At 40.1% G+C, this 14,563-nt stretch overlaps 1 protein-coding gene across 1 annotated transcript; it reads right to left on the reverse strand.

Annotated features, from left to right (window-relative positions):
- Positions 1–381: 381 nt before the first annotated feature.
- On the reverse strand, positions 382–5,910 carry nt5e (5'-nucleotidase, ecto (CD73)). Its single transcript, XM_037242507.1, has 9 exons — positions 5,486–5,910; positions 5,181–5,403; positions 3,564–3,752; positions 3,228–3,425; positions 2,867–3,021; positions 2,639–2,747; positions 2,382–2,531; positions 1,945–2,145; positions 382–1,130 (listed from the first exon to the last, which is right to left on the reverse strand). The coding sequence occupies exons 1-9, from the start codon at positions 5,873–5,875 to the stop codon at positions 976–978; spliced, it is 1,770 nt and encodes a 589-aa protein (XP_037098402.1). The 5' UTR covers positions 5,876–5,910; the 3' UTR covers positions 382–975.
- Between the last annotated feature and the right edge of the window lie 8,653 nt (positions 5,911–14,563).

The following is a 14,563-nucleotide window of genomic DNA, read 5'->3' on the forward strand; positions in this document are numbered from 1 at the left end:
AATAAACTGTCAAAATAGAACAACACTATTCAGACTTCTTATCGTTGACGTACTTCACTTTTGCTGTCTTGTTCTTCTGACAGTTCAGAAATAATTTTCTTAGAATTTTCTTAGAACTAGAACGACATTTTTGCAAAGGAGGAAGCTTAAACAATTCCGTCATTTTCACTATGGCAGTATAGATATCAGATTAGTTAGCTACAGTACTGAATATTAAACGAAATTAAACTCCAGTAATCCAAAAGTTAAACAAGTTATATTTGTTGACACAACTGATGTTAATAATTTATACGCAAATAATGTTCATAAATCACAGTCATCATAATCACGGTGAAACTAAATTGTTACATTCAGAGTAACTAACAAAGCAAAAACATAACATTAAGATCAAATTGCTGTTTATTCATAAAATTCAATACTTGCCGTTCTATTTACTGTGATGTTGAAATGAAGACTTGAGAGGTAAACGCTATAAAATAGTCGGTTACAATGGCAACAACGCTTTGCACATTTTTGGAAAATTGCTTTCAGACAATTGTGGCAATACAATAACACCACACAGTGCAGCAAATATTAGAAGTATTAAAATACATTGTGCATAAATGTGCTCAGAGCAAAGCAAAGTCAGACTAAATGAACGAATGCTACAATAATACATTCAGGGCTATGTTAAAATCCATTTAGACTAGTACAATACACAAAGTGTCCCTTTGTCCTAATATAACTTTTATTTTACTTTTCTGCAGCACATATTAAGAAGGTGATAATGTATGTGCAAACTAGTATCAGGCAGGCACTAAAGATGTGTAAACATTTTTTTCTCCACAAAAAAACAAACAAAAAACACTATACTTTGAGTATACGAAAAAAATATTACCTTATTGAATATTTTCATATTCACAGGGAATTTCTTGCTGGTGATTGAATCTCCTCTGAGAACAAATCTGCAGGGATTTTCTCATCATAGTGTCACAATCAGAGTGTCAGCGATAGGCCTAAACTCAACAATAGCAGGGTCAGGCTTTGGGCCAAAAATGCGGCAGAGCTGAACTTGATTCGACCTTCCACGGCTGGGTAGACGTGTTTCATGTCAGAGATGTATTTGGACAAAACTGAAACGTCCATATCACCTGGCAAGAAGCAAATAACATTTGATTCATAACTAATAAGAATTTTATCTTTTACAAAAGAATTGTACATTTACACTTTCAATTTTTTGGGGGGCATCAAACTTCGAAAAAGTTTTTTTAACACCCTACCAAAGCTAGTATCTTGGATATCGGTAGGAAATTAGACAAGTGTTGTGTAATGTATATTTGAGAGAGCGCACGTACCACACACGACTGGAAGCTGGAAATGCTTAATTCATGAGGTAATCCCCCCACCCCCCCGCAAGCATTCCTAAAGATGCTAGTTTCCTATTAATTGCAGAGTATTTGTTTTGTACAGGATCCAAATAAATTCTATTATACATTTTGAATTAAGTCCCGCTGTGTTGGCCACACAAAATTTATGTCTGTGCTATTTCTAATCCAAGATGACTTCAGATTTATCAACAGTCTTGCATTTTTACACGGACCATAACATTTGAACTTCATTAAAATGTTTAAGCAATTTCGGGGTTTGATGGAATGTCTTCTCCATTCTAAAGCGCTTGCCTTTTAAGTTAACTCAAATCTGTTGAGGAATGAAAAGTGCCTTTGCAAATTTTCTTTTTTCCAGAGCCAATAACTTAGCTCATTTTCCAGAAAATTTAGAGCTTCCAGATTCACAAGTCATCCTTACTATAAATCGTTTCTGTTTGTGGTTTGTAGTGGAAAAAAACTGCCAACTTAAGCTAGTTTGGCTCCTAGCACCCATTTAATAAGTTTGAAGAAAAATGCGGACGTTATGGTAACGGATGACTGCAACTAAACTAGGATAAAATGTCGTCGGTTTGTCCACCTGTATTATGCTTCAGCATCTCCTCCTTGAACATGGCGAAGCCGTCGCCTCCCCCCACCAAGTAGGAAGGCATGACCACAGTGTACGTCTTCTCCAGGTCCAGTGGTTCGTACTTGGGCACTCTGCACTGGGTGCAGAGCACAGATAAGGATACAACCCGCTGGTTTACCGGCTTGGACAGGTCATACACCACATGGATGCCTATAAATGAAGAAAATGCGATACTTGGTAAAAAAAACAAAAAAAACACGGAACTAAATTGACACCCAATAGGATTGTAAAAGATTTTTGTTAGCTTGCACAAACAGCGACTAACTACAATAAATTCAAACCCTAAAATTTCATTTTTTGGCAGAATTAACCAAATGCATTCCCTAAAATGATTACCGTGTTAATCCCAACAATGTTCAACATTGATATTTGATGAGAAATAGGACCTGACACTTGCAGGAATTCTCCGTGCATGCCCCCATATCTGTGAACTGAGTGTTCAAAAGCGTTTTTCATGGTTGATCCCTTTATCTGAATCAAGTCCACACTTTGTTGAAATGGTAAGACGGTGAGGATCTCCTCCATTGTGATGCTACCTGAGAGTAAAGGGTCACACAAAAAACACAATTATAAAAACAAACCGCGACGTGTTTATAGACAGACATACTGTGGAAAATGAACCGTTGTGTCCTTCTAAGTTTACCATTTTTGTAACGCTCATCTATTGCTGTGCGAATGGATCCGCTGTTCAAAATGCAAGCGCCCACATGATTCCACTGCAACTCATTTGAGTATTTTAAATTGTGGTAGACCTAACGTCACAAAAGGAAAGAACAGCGTATACACGCACAGTCAGAAACCCAGGTTAGTTTCAAAGCTTGTGTGCAAAGCATGATCTTGTTAGGCTCACAGTTTACAGAAGTCCAATTACCATAGCGTCACAAATCAAGTTTCCAAGGTTGCATTCTCGAAAACGACACTCCTCAAAAGACCCATTGAGGTACACTAATGTCTGGCCGACATATTCTTTCGAGTACTGAGCCAGCTGCTCCCTCCACTTCTTGACATCAGCAAGGATGTTGGGATCTGAAGGGTGAAAAGATGGAACAGTGTCAATGAGATCCTTTGGTATTTTCAATGTAGACCCAAATGACCGGGTCAATAACCGTAAATTTTGGACTATAAGCCGCTACTTTTTTCTCAAATTTTGAATCCTGAATCACGAATTTTAGCTGGTGTGGCTTATAGTCTGGTGCGGCTTATAGTCCGAAAATTACAGTACTTCTGTTTACCTTGAGGTATGCTACTGTCCAACAGGATCGGGTTTCCAACTGCTTGGACAACATTTCCTGTCTGGTCAAAAGTAACCTTCAGGTAGCCCAGGTATTTTCCAAAAGCATATGCTTGGACCACTGGCACATCTCTGCCATCATCTGACCTCACCATGAATGGATACGGACCTGCTGGCACTTCAGTAGATGGAGCGGGTCCTACAGGGAGGAATGATATCAACTTTATTCCTTACTGATGGATGGATCAATCCAAATAAAGATGTTGATATGGATTGATATCAGTATCATGAGATCAATGTTAGTGGTATGGTTGGTTGAAGATGTACAAATATGTACCAGAGTAAAGAAATGTGTTGGTGTGTCCGCCAATAACTACGTCGATCCCTCTGACTCGTTTAGCAATTTTTTTATCCATGTCAAAGCCGGAGTGCCCCAGGGCGATGATCTTGTTGTAGCCGAGTGTGTGCAGTTTGTCAACTTCCACCTGCAGGGATGTTACCTCGTCCTCAAACTTCAAGTGCGGTCCTCATAAGCAAACACAGGAAGGAAGTTCAAGTTTGGTAACTGGTTTGTGCAGCTTTGAATACACAATGATTAGACAAACAACCCGGGAGCAGTGACGCTATAAAAAAAAAAGAAAAAAGAAAAAAAGTAAAAAGAAAACAAGTCCATTGAGAAATGAAATGATTTTACCATTAAAAAAATCAATTTGAGTATTTCACAATTACGGCATGAAGGGCCATGTAAAGGGAGAAAGATAAATTAAAAGTATTTACACATGTGTGTGCTGAGTGTTATTTCCATCACACCACTGTAATTAGTTTATAATTTCAAAGGATGAATATACAATTCATTATTTTTAACTTTTATTTAGACATGTGTTAACCTTTAGCACTTGTAGAAGTGTGGAATGAATCGATTATTCCACAACTAATCGATTCGATCAAATTGACATTCAAATGAATTGGTTGATATTTTAATAATCAAAAAAACGTTTGCAGCCATTGTTTAACTTAAAATTGTCCAAACTCTCTGTCTGAGCTCATCTTATCAACAGTAATTATTTCATTTCTGTTAGCCTTTTTGAAAGTATTGCTGCTTGCGACCAATATGGTTCTGTTTTCATCCTGTGGTCTGTGAGGTAACTGCGTCTTCCTCTTCTCAATATGGAAATAAAAGACTGGAGCAGTGCCGGCTCTACGCAGGGGCAAGAGGGGGCAACGCCCCCTCAAACAGATGTCCTGCCCCCTCGAATCAAACTTATAGAAGTGAAAAATCCGCTGACAGAAACACACGTTAATCAGCCCCCTCTCTTCTCTCATGTCGGTGCAGTGTGTGTCCTCCTTCACACAGCCTGCTGTCAGGACTCCGCGCCCCTCCGTAAACATCCAATCACTGTGAGTATGCAAATGAGGCAAGACGCAGCCAGAGAGTGTCAAGTTACAGTCAGCGCGGTAGGAGTTGGAAGAAGCAGTAAAAACTCCACCAAACTCGTCGTACTGACCCGTGATATAACTAATGATTAACGCCAACTCAAATAATAGTTAATATAACATTCATATTATATGTCCCCCCGCTGAGAGATTGCCACCTTATTGTGGTCAGGGGGTTTGCGTGCCTATGAGCTATACCAGCAGAGGCTTTAATCTTCAGGTGGGACACCCAAGCTGGACAGGTCTTAGTGTAGAGGCCTGACAGAGTGCAATCCACTTCTCCAGGTTGAGATCTGGACACACAGTTAACGACTGCCGTGAAGAAAACACTAACAGTGTTAAAAATGTGTAAAAAAAAAAAAAAAAAAAGAACATGCCCCCTTCACATTTCTGACTGCCCCCTCTTATGTGCATTCCTAGAACCGGCCCTGGACTGGAGTGACCTTAAATGGCAATGAATTGTCTCAACTCACTGTTAACAATTAAAAGTAGACATAAAGTGAGACTATAACATTTTTACCTGGCCTCGACAAGATGGGGGTCTCAAAGGTGGTGTAGCCCACCACGGCCACCTTCTCCGAACCCACGCTGAGGACCGCGTGAGGTCGGTAGTAGCGGCTGAAGTTGGCCGCAAGAATTTGGTCCGTTTTGATGTTGGAACTCACCATTGAGCAATTCAGATTTTGCAGGAAAGGGGCGATAAGACCCTCTACTCCATTGTCGAACTCGTGATTCCCAAAAGCCTGTGACGCACATGCGCAAAAAGTTATTTCCAATCGCAAGATTTGACGTGGCAAACTTAAAAAAAAACAAAAAAACATTTACCATCACATCATAACCAAGTTTGTTCATGAAGTAAGCCGCTTCTGCGCCTTTGTAGAAATTAAACCAAATGGTTCCTTGGAACTGATCTCCGGCGTCTAGTAGTAAGACATTCTTCTCCTCTTTGCGGATTTGGAACACCTTACTGAAGCGTCGCGCCACCCCTGCAAAGCAGCGACCCCCGGCTTGACACTTCCCAGAGTCTACGCTGGTCTCCTCGATGCGCGCGTGGTTGTCGTTGGTGTGCAGGAGCGTCAATTCAAAAGTCGAACCCCGCTGCCAAATATCGAACAGCAGCAAAAAATAGAAGCAAGCCGAGACCATTCTCCACGACAGACTCATTTTGTGCATGTGTCTGTGTGTGGTGCGCAAAGGGACAATCGGAAAAGGCATGGGCTCCCCCTTCGTCTGTGGGTTGAGTGAGTACATTGGGTGGGTCATAAGTAATTTTGTTCCTTGGATGGATTTTGATGAGTGATTCCCCCCCCCCCCCCCCCTCTTTTTTTTTGTTTGTTTTTTTGCATGCACGTCATCAGTACATCAATGGACCTCAGGTTATGGGGTCGCCAACGTTTTCGAAGCAGAGCACTATTCTTGAATATCAATTAATGCAAAGTGTAGTTTAATACTCGCTCGTGAAATAATTTATATTCATTTATAAATGGGGGTCTGCCCAAACACTGCAGTGTCCACAAAAATGTCATCAAATTGTCAAAAAAACTACCGTTTTTTTCCGTGTATAATGCGCCCCCATGTATAATACGCACCCTAAAAATGGCATGTTGATGCTGGAAAAAAGCCTGTACCCATGATAATACGCACCCAATTTTTTTATTTATTTATTTATTTATTTATTTTTTAAGTCCCAATGATCGTCACACACGCAGGGAGGCAATGGGTCCCATTTTTATAGTCTTTGGTATGGTCTTAACTAGGCTGGATGTATTTTTTTTTTGTTGCCGTTGATTTCTCCGACTGCCCGTAAAGGCACCACCGCGATCAGATGAAAAGAGAGGAAAGTGACGTGCGGACATGTGAAAAAGTATGTATGGGAGAGACGTTGAAGAGGAATAAAAACACCCTTGGAAACCAAAACAACAAATGTTTCGGATTTGTGTAGGGTACATTGTGACAGCAAACGAGCAGGTGATCGAGCAAGCGTCTGATACGAGAGCATTGGTTCGTATGGAGCGTGTTTGAAGTGAACAGCAGAGACGAAAGGAACAAGGCAAAGTGTTGTGAAATAAAATATTACCTGTAATACGCATTTTGTTATTTGCTGATTGTATTAAACTATCACATTCATTGTCAGTCAAGAAGAGGACTATTATCCCTTCTTTGACGAAATGACCAGAGCACAGTACAAACACACTATTGTCGGTCAGTCCTGTAGTTGGTTTTGTTGTACCATGATTTTCTTAAAAAAAAAAAAAAAAAAAAAAAAAAAAATTCAACAAAAAAAAAATAATAAAAATATTTGTACCCATGTATAATGCGCACCCCAGATTTTAGGACAATAAATTAGTTAAATTTTGCGCATTATACACGGAAAAAACGGTACTTTTCTTTATTCCAGCTAGTGCTGGGTTATTTTGGCATGGTTAAATGTACATATTGTGGAATTTTCTTTGTTTTATGTTTAGTTTTACAGTAAACCTCTATTCAGAGTGGCAATAAACTTCTTGATGCAAGTACTTGTTCATATGTCAATATTTGGTTTGGAATACAAAATCAGACAATATGTAGCAGGAAATTCCAAGATTGTGTCAGTGACGTCATGGAATTCAGGTATGATACGGCTTGTGAGTATGATATAGCTTATAAGTGTTTTAAAATGCAATTGGTCTGGAAATATGAATACATATTTAAATATATATAAAAAATAATATTTCTGAAGTGCTTTATAAACAAAGTTGAACTGAGTTTTTAATGGAAACAACTTTTGTAGTAAAATTCAAAGTAGTACTAGAACTAGCACTGGGTCTGGAAATATGAATACATATTTAAATCTATATATAAATATGTATTTCTGAAGTGCTTTATAAACAAAGTTGAACTGAGTTTTTAATGGGAACAACTTTTGTAGTAAAATTCAAAGTAGAACTAGAAGTGTGTTTAAATGCACTTTTGGCTGTATGAATATAATAACAGAAGAAAGAATATTGATTATATATCATTTCAGCTTAAATGTGTATTTCAAAATCAACTGTTGACTAAAAAACATATTTTTAGAGTGGTAAAAAGAATCCACATGCATCTGCCTTCAGATTTTGAAGTAGGAGACAACACTGTGCAGTCACAAATGAATTGTGTGATAATAACCCAACAAACTACAGGGAAAAACAAACGACAAGAGCGGGAGCTCAGCTGTCAGAGGGCGAGATGAAAAGCAATAAAAGTTGCCAATATAATACTGCACGCAGGAGGTGCGGAACAACGATAAGTGACAAGTGAAAACACTTGTGTGCAATCAAGTTGGCATGCATCAGTGCACTGAAAGCCTGCTCTTCAATTCTCCAACAAATCTCATTGGGAGTAAAAGGCAAGAGTGATAAACTGAAACACCTTTCTATATTTATATATCAGAAAATGTGCTTATCTTTAAATGCCAAACCACGACATTGATTGTGCACTCACTTTCAATGTATAATTCGCCTTAGTTTCTTCTTGTAAAGAATTTCACAAGTATTTTGAAGCCAAAATGATTTCTTTTTAAAACATGAGACTGAGATCGCAGATCCAGCAGGTTCCGATCACAAAGAGTTTGATTTTAAAAATACATCAATTAATTTTTTATCATCTCCCTACAGAGGCTGAAGAACTGTAGGCTAATATGGTTTGATAAAACCAATATGATGTCATAATAATAATAATAATAATAATAATAGTACCCAGTGGAGCTGTTTGTTTACCTTATCATAAGAGGGGCGTAATATGAGAAAGCTCTCTACATGATGCCCTGTTATTCTTCACCATGGCAACCTCAATAATAAATCTTCCAATTTCAATGAGCACCCTTCTGACATTGTCACATATGGAATTCAATGCATAAGAAATGACTGGAGCAAAGGCAGGATCGCTCACATGATGCGGTTGTTGTCAGTAGATGATGCACGGTGCACAGAGACTCCTTTTTACCCAGCAGGCAAGCTGGAGACACACATGGCAGCTTTGTCGTCATGGAGACCTGCAGGCTTTAGTAACTTGTGGGTAAGGAGCCAAAGCCTATTGAGTGGGAGCCGTGCCTCTGTGAAATACCATGCACAAAAAAAAAAAAGTTGTCGTCCACTTCCTCTTTGCGCTGATACATCTTGACAAGCTTCGGAAACCTCCATTTATCCCTCTGAAAACACTTAGCGGTAATCAGTGCGAGAGTGAGAGAGATGCATTTACAGCATCATTTCACACTAATGGCTACAAAAACTTGCAAAGGTCATCACAACGCTATGTGCATTTACAGATGTAACAGTTTTCTCAGTCATATTGCATTTCTCAGATTCAAATAGATTTGCAAATTATTCTAGTGGACAGCTTAAAACATTTTGTACAAATAGCAAAACAATCATGAAAATGCTCCACATAGGTTTTTCTTTTTTTTTTTTTGCAGTATTCATACAAATGTCAATATTATAGGTCTTCAATGTCTGTTTGAGGAATTTGACCTTTTGCGATGATGTGAATCTCAGTGTTTTACTCAATCGAAACAACAAATGTGCTTTAGTTTGTTTTTCAATGTCTTCCCTTAACAGCCCTCATTAACTCCTTTTGGAATACTTTCTTACGGAAAAAGCCATAAAATGTGACCTTCCATTGAAGGTCTTTTCACATTTGCTGCTAAAGAGACTGATAGTTCACTTGCCACATTTAAAATTCAAAGCAATCAGCTGCCTGAGGGCATCCTGACAAAGTTGTTTTAGGACAAAACACAATCATTTAAGGTCAGGACTCTTCCTTGCAGTTTGACCACATCTGCGGTATTTTCAACATTCTAACGCCCAGAAAGTAAACTGCAGACAGAAACCAGTGGAAAGCTCGCCTGGCAATTAAAATTTTAGCAACGCCTCACTCATAGTGACTCATGAGGAAAAACAACTTAAAGTGACGTTTATTCCTTCCGGCCACAGCAGCCCCTTTTGCCCGAAACGTACTGTGTTATTTTGGCAACCTTTTTTTCCTCCATATTCAAACCCTGTTAAGTTTTCTCACGGTCTATCATGCTGACAAGCTGTGGGGATAAGGGGATAAGGGGGAATCCCAAAGGCTCAAAGTCACATACGATTGAGCTCGCAGTCTGCCATGGATGCCAGTACGTTCCCTTCCGGCCTGTCATGTTTTGATGGAGTCCTATCACTTATCACATTCCTCTGATGGACGACGGGAGCATGTTTGGAGTGAAGCTCCCATGTGGGACGAGGCTCAAGAGTCGGTGTCAGCATTGTTGGGAGATGGGGAACGGGGGTCGGGTCGTGTCGCTCAAGAAATGCTTGATGACATTCAACAACTAATATACTCATCCATCATTTTGTTCCCAACTATGCAAAACAGCTCGCTATGATCGCGTTGCTATAAATTGCAAGCTCATTGCCATGAATTGCAATCTCTCCCCGCCCCCGCCCACACACTCACAAAAGCATGAATAGGAATGCCACAGTGGGTAAGTTAAACACACAGCGTAGCTTTAGAAAACATCTCGAGGCACTTTTCAACATATGCCTCCCAGATCGTGGCATACATCCAACTTGCCAGGAGAACGGTGGCAAAACAGGACAAAACTTGCGCAAAAATACCGCAGAACATGGCACAGCTTGAAAGGACCATGACAGGGAATGTAAACTTCACGCGAGACCATCTCCAAAGTTCCATGTCAGCTTTATTTTTTGGTTGAGACATTTTTTTATGGTCAACAAGGTTTCTCATTTACTGTCATGGACATTTTTTTTTAGCTTTCCGGGCATCACCGCCTGACATTTTTGCCCACCTCGTCCCCCCGGGTTGTCTCACAACAACCCAGGTTTATATATATAGTGGCCTAAAATGAGGCCGCCGGGAACATAGTGTAAACGCAACCTAAGCAGCAGATGGCTGCTGCAGTAAGGCTTGTGAACAACTACTCGTCTGCTCCAGACGTCTGCACACCATTTTCCAAGGAAGCCTTAGTAACATTAAGCACTAACATAAATGAACTGTAGTTTATTTTTATTTAGTCCCTAGCAAGGGTGAGGAACACTTCTACCATCAGGGGCAATATCAGTTTTAGCAGGAGGAGAAAACCCACGAAAGCTCAGGGAGATCATCCAAAATCCTCGCAGGAAGACCTGAATTGAGATTTGAATCCTGAACGGCAGAACTAAGGCAAAACTTTTGGATTTTTCTTCTGTGTGTGCCACATTTTGGGGATATTGATGATTTCAAAGGTTTGCTGAGTGCTGACCAACTTGTTCACCAACGTTAACCTTAGTTCCACTTTCTTCCCCAGAACTGACGTGTGATTAGCACACGCCTGCACATTAGACGTCAGTCCTCTCGCTAACTGCTAGCACACACCAAGTACACACACGTATGTCATCGGTCGGGGACGTGCGAAATGTGACAGTGTATTCCTGCGGGAGGCTGCGAATCAAATCTCATCTCACGTCGCTCCCATAATTGCGTCTAATTTCGCTCGTACCTCATAGCGAGGTGTCATTTACAATGTTTGCAGCTTGTGCCGTCGGGTAATCTCCCAATAATTGATGAAAAGGAAGCCATCTGTGGTGCTGTGGTTGATTTCTGGGAATGTTGAGAGCACAAAATGCATAATGCAACCAATCCTGGTTGATTGGCACAATGATATCGGCGCACCGTCACAGCTCCAACTTTGATAAATCAATTCCGTGCTTTTGCTTCTTTCTCCGTCAAGCATGGCGGGCTTCCAGCTCGTGGAAACAATCAGCAGTTGGTTTCCCATCTGACCATTCTGCTACTAAATGGACTCAGTCCTTTCTGCACGAACCGTAACACGCCCTACCGCAGTATCACGGCTCATTTCCCGTCTCGTATTCCCCAAAGGAGGAGGAAGTTGTGGATCATGGCCGGCTTGTGAGATGTACTTGTGACCTTCCTCTTGGATGGCAGTGAAAAAAGGAACAAGTGCTAATCTAGGGCAGGACCAGCAAGGCCTTCTCTGCCAGCCTAAACATTAGAAAATGTACCAACTTTCATTCATTCATTCATTCGGTCAACCTCAGCACTTTATTTACATTATTTTGCCACGTTATCCGATAAATATGGAATATTTCCAAGTGATATAGGCACAGCTGCATGCAGTTTATGGTACTGATAGTTTTTATATTTACCATGTGATGGTGGTGGTAGAAGAGGTGGATTAAATCGGTCAAGTGCCCACAGAAAGCAATTTACATACAGAGGGTCGTCTGAAAAGTGGGGCAGAACCGCTTCAAAAAGTGGCACAAGCCCTCTCTACTCCATCAACATCCCATCTGGAAAATCAGACCCCCAACTCTCATAATAAATCTTGGCCTACATTTGTGCCTGCCGTGGTGGCTTTCCAGAGCTCCCACTCAAACACATAATAACATGGCAACCAAAGACAATTTTAAATTCCATAGGACCTCTGAAGTCGAGTCTTAACTTGCAATTATGTCACGTAGACTTATGCTCATTGAGCATCTGGACCAGCATGCGTGGGCAAATTATAGCCCGGGAGGCACATCCAACTTCTTTTAATTCTACCTGTTTTATTAATTTAGCTGTTTTTTCTTGGTTAAATAAAAATAATTTTACATTTTTTTTTAGCTCAAATCATTCAGTAATTGGTCAACTGATTTATTGCAATACAATATAAATTTACATTTTTATTTATTTTATTAAATTATTGGTTAATTCATTCAAATTAAATGAATAATTTCATGGATTTAGCTGTTTTTTCTTGGTTAAATAAAAATAATTTTGACTTTTTTTAGCTCAAATCATTTAGTTATTAAAATAAAGTATTTTACATGTCCATCTTAAATGCACATTTTTTTCACCTAACCTGAAAATGACTAAGCTCATCTGTGTGTGTTATAAATCACATGCAAGTCTTAAGCCCACAAAAAAATGTGCTACACTTTTTCTTCACCTTTTTGTGATATCAGCACAGAAATGTACCACCGAAGAAAACGACTCAACTTTATTTCTAAACCTTTATAGGTGGATCGATTTTAATCCATGTTCGGCACTTTGACTTGCACTTTGTACAAAGGAATCTTGACATACTGATTGATTATGGAAATTCATATAATAAACTTAAACCCTTGACCAGTGATTCGGAACGGGTACCATGATTGATTATCATGGGTGCTCTGAGAAACGATCAAATTTTACTTTATTTTATCGCTAGCAGGTGGAGTCCTTGCAAAAATGCCACATATGTATATGTTGAGCCTTTAACATTGCACCGTCAAAGTATTTCAGCTTTTTGACAAATTTAGCCGAGTCTTAAACCGTTAGTGACAAACCGCTTAAAACTTGCAATATTCTGCGACATAACCACTTTTTTTCTTCCCAGATCGTTCAAAGGCAAACACGGCTGACCTCGCAGCACAGCGTGGTCACCTCCCCCGCGTCATCTCATTATCGTGTGGATGAGGCGAAGCAGTTTCCTGCTGTGGTGATTTTTAGGGTATCGGTTAGGTGAAAAGGGAGGCATGTGACAACCAGGGGATCTGCCCTCATTTTGGATTTGTCCTATTTGGTACTTAGTCACCAGTGCTGTCCTTTGAAAACCACATGAACTCAAAGATGACCAATAAAATTGAAACAAGTGGTATTGTTATTAGTTTAGTTGAATTGAAAAAATGTCAAATTTTTACTTGATCAATATATTCTAATATATATTAATATATTCTATTATCGGTTATGACTTGGACATATTTTTGCGAAGCTCCCTGGAGAACTGAGTGAATCTTCTGGACTGCCTTTTTCTGAAAATGTGTCCGAGTGAGTCGTTCAGAATTTTGGCAGCACTGTAACATCACAATGGCGTAGCATACTGTTTGCTTTTCAACGGTATATCATGAAAATGTAATCCATTGTCGGGTTTCGAGGAATAACAGATGGCTTGGGGGAGAGGAAGGCAATACTGGTGCAGACAGAAGCGCAGACTGTTCAGCAAAGTTGTTGACACAGTTTTGGGCTATTTGTGTTGGGCGAGATACACAAATGGACAGACGGATTAAAATAACAAAATAAGCGTATAAAGTGGACTTCGAAATGCTTTTTTACCTGGGTAGCGAAGGCAAGTAAAATATATTTGTTCAGCCAGCTATCTCTGCCCCAGTTGTCAGGGTGATGAAGTCCATCCATCCATCCAATACCTGTACCGCTTGTCCCCATGGGGGTCGCAGGGATAGGGGACACCCTGAACAGGTGGTAATGAAATCCACACTCGAATTTGGCCTCGCAGCAGAAGCGGCTGGGCGAGTAGTCGCCCATGCGTTGTAGCCCTCTGAATCGAATGGAATCGTAATGTATCGAGATTCCCGTCCTCCAGTTGAGTCTCGCTTACTTAAAAAGCGATATTTCAGACTCATTGTAATGTGAACCAGCAGAGATTCACAGCCTGACTGAATCAGGTCTTCATTTATTTTTGGTTCATCAGGTTCACTTTGCAGCAGATGCAATGTGCAGCTGCGCAGAATGTGAATAGGGCTCGAAAAACAGCCAGCTCAGGACTTTGAGTAAAAACATATAGACTAACCAATAAAAATATGCCAGGTGGTCAAAAAGGTCTTTCCCAATGATTGTTATCATTAAACTATTTATGAAGGTTCGACAGGCCTGGGGAAATCTATGAGGTAAACCCGTACAAGACGTTTTGAGTGAAACTGTTAGAGAGGTGTTAGCTTCCATTCATCCATTCACTTTGTATGTTGCTTATCTTGTTCAAGGTCGTGCTTGAGCCTGATCTGGATGCCAGTCAATCTCAGGTAACATAACGACGGACGACCAATCACACTCACATTCACATCTATAGGCCTGTGTTGCGGTCAAGAAGGACAACTTTTGATTTTTGTCCCGGGCCGCATCGTAGTCTTTCGG

Source organism: Syngnathus acus, chromosome 22 (genome assembly GCF_901709675.1).
Source record: "Syngnathus acus chromosome 22, fSynAcu1.2, whole genome shotgun sequence".
In the NCBI taxonomy this organism is placed as follows: domain Eukaryota; kingdom Metazoa; phylum Chordata; class Actinopteri; order Syngnathiformes; family Syngnathidae; genus Syngnathus; species Syngnathus acus.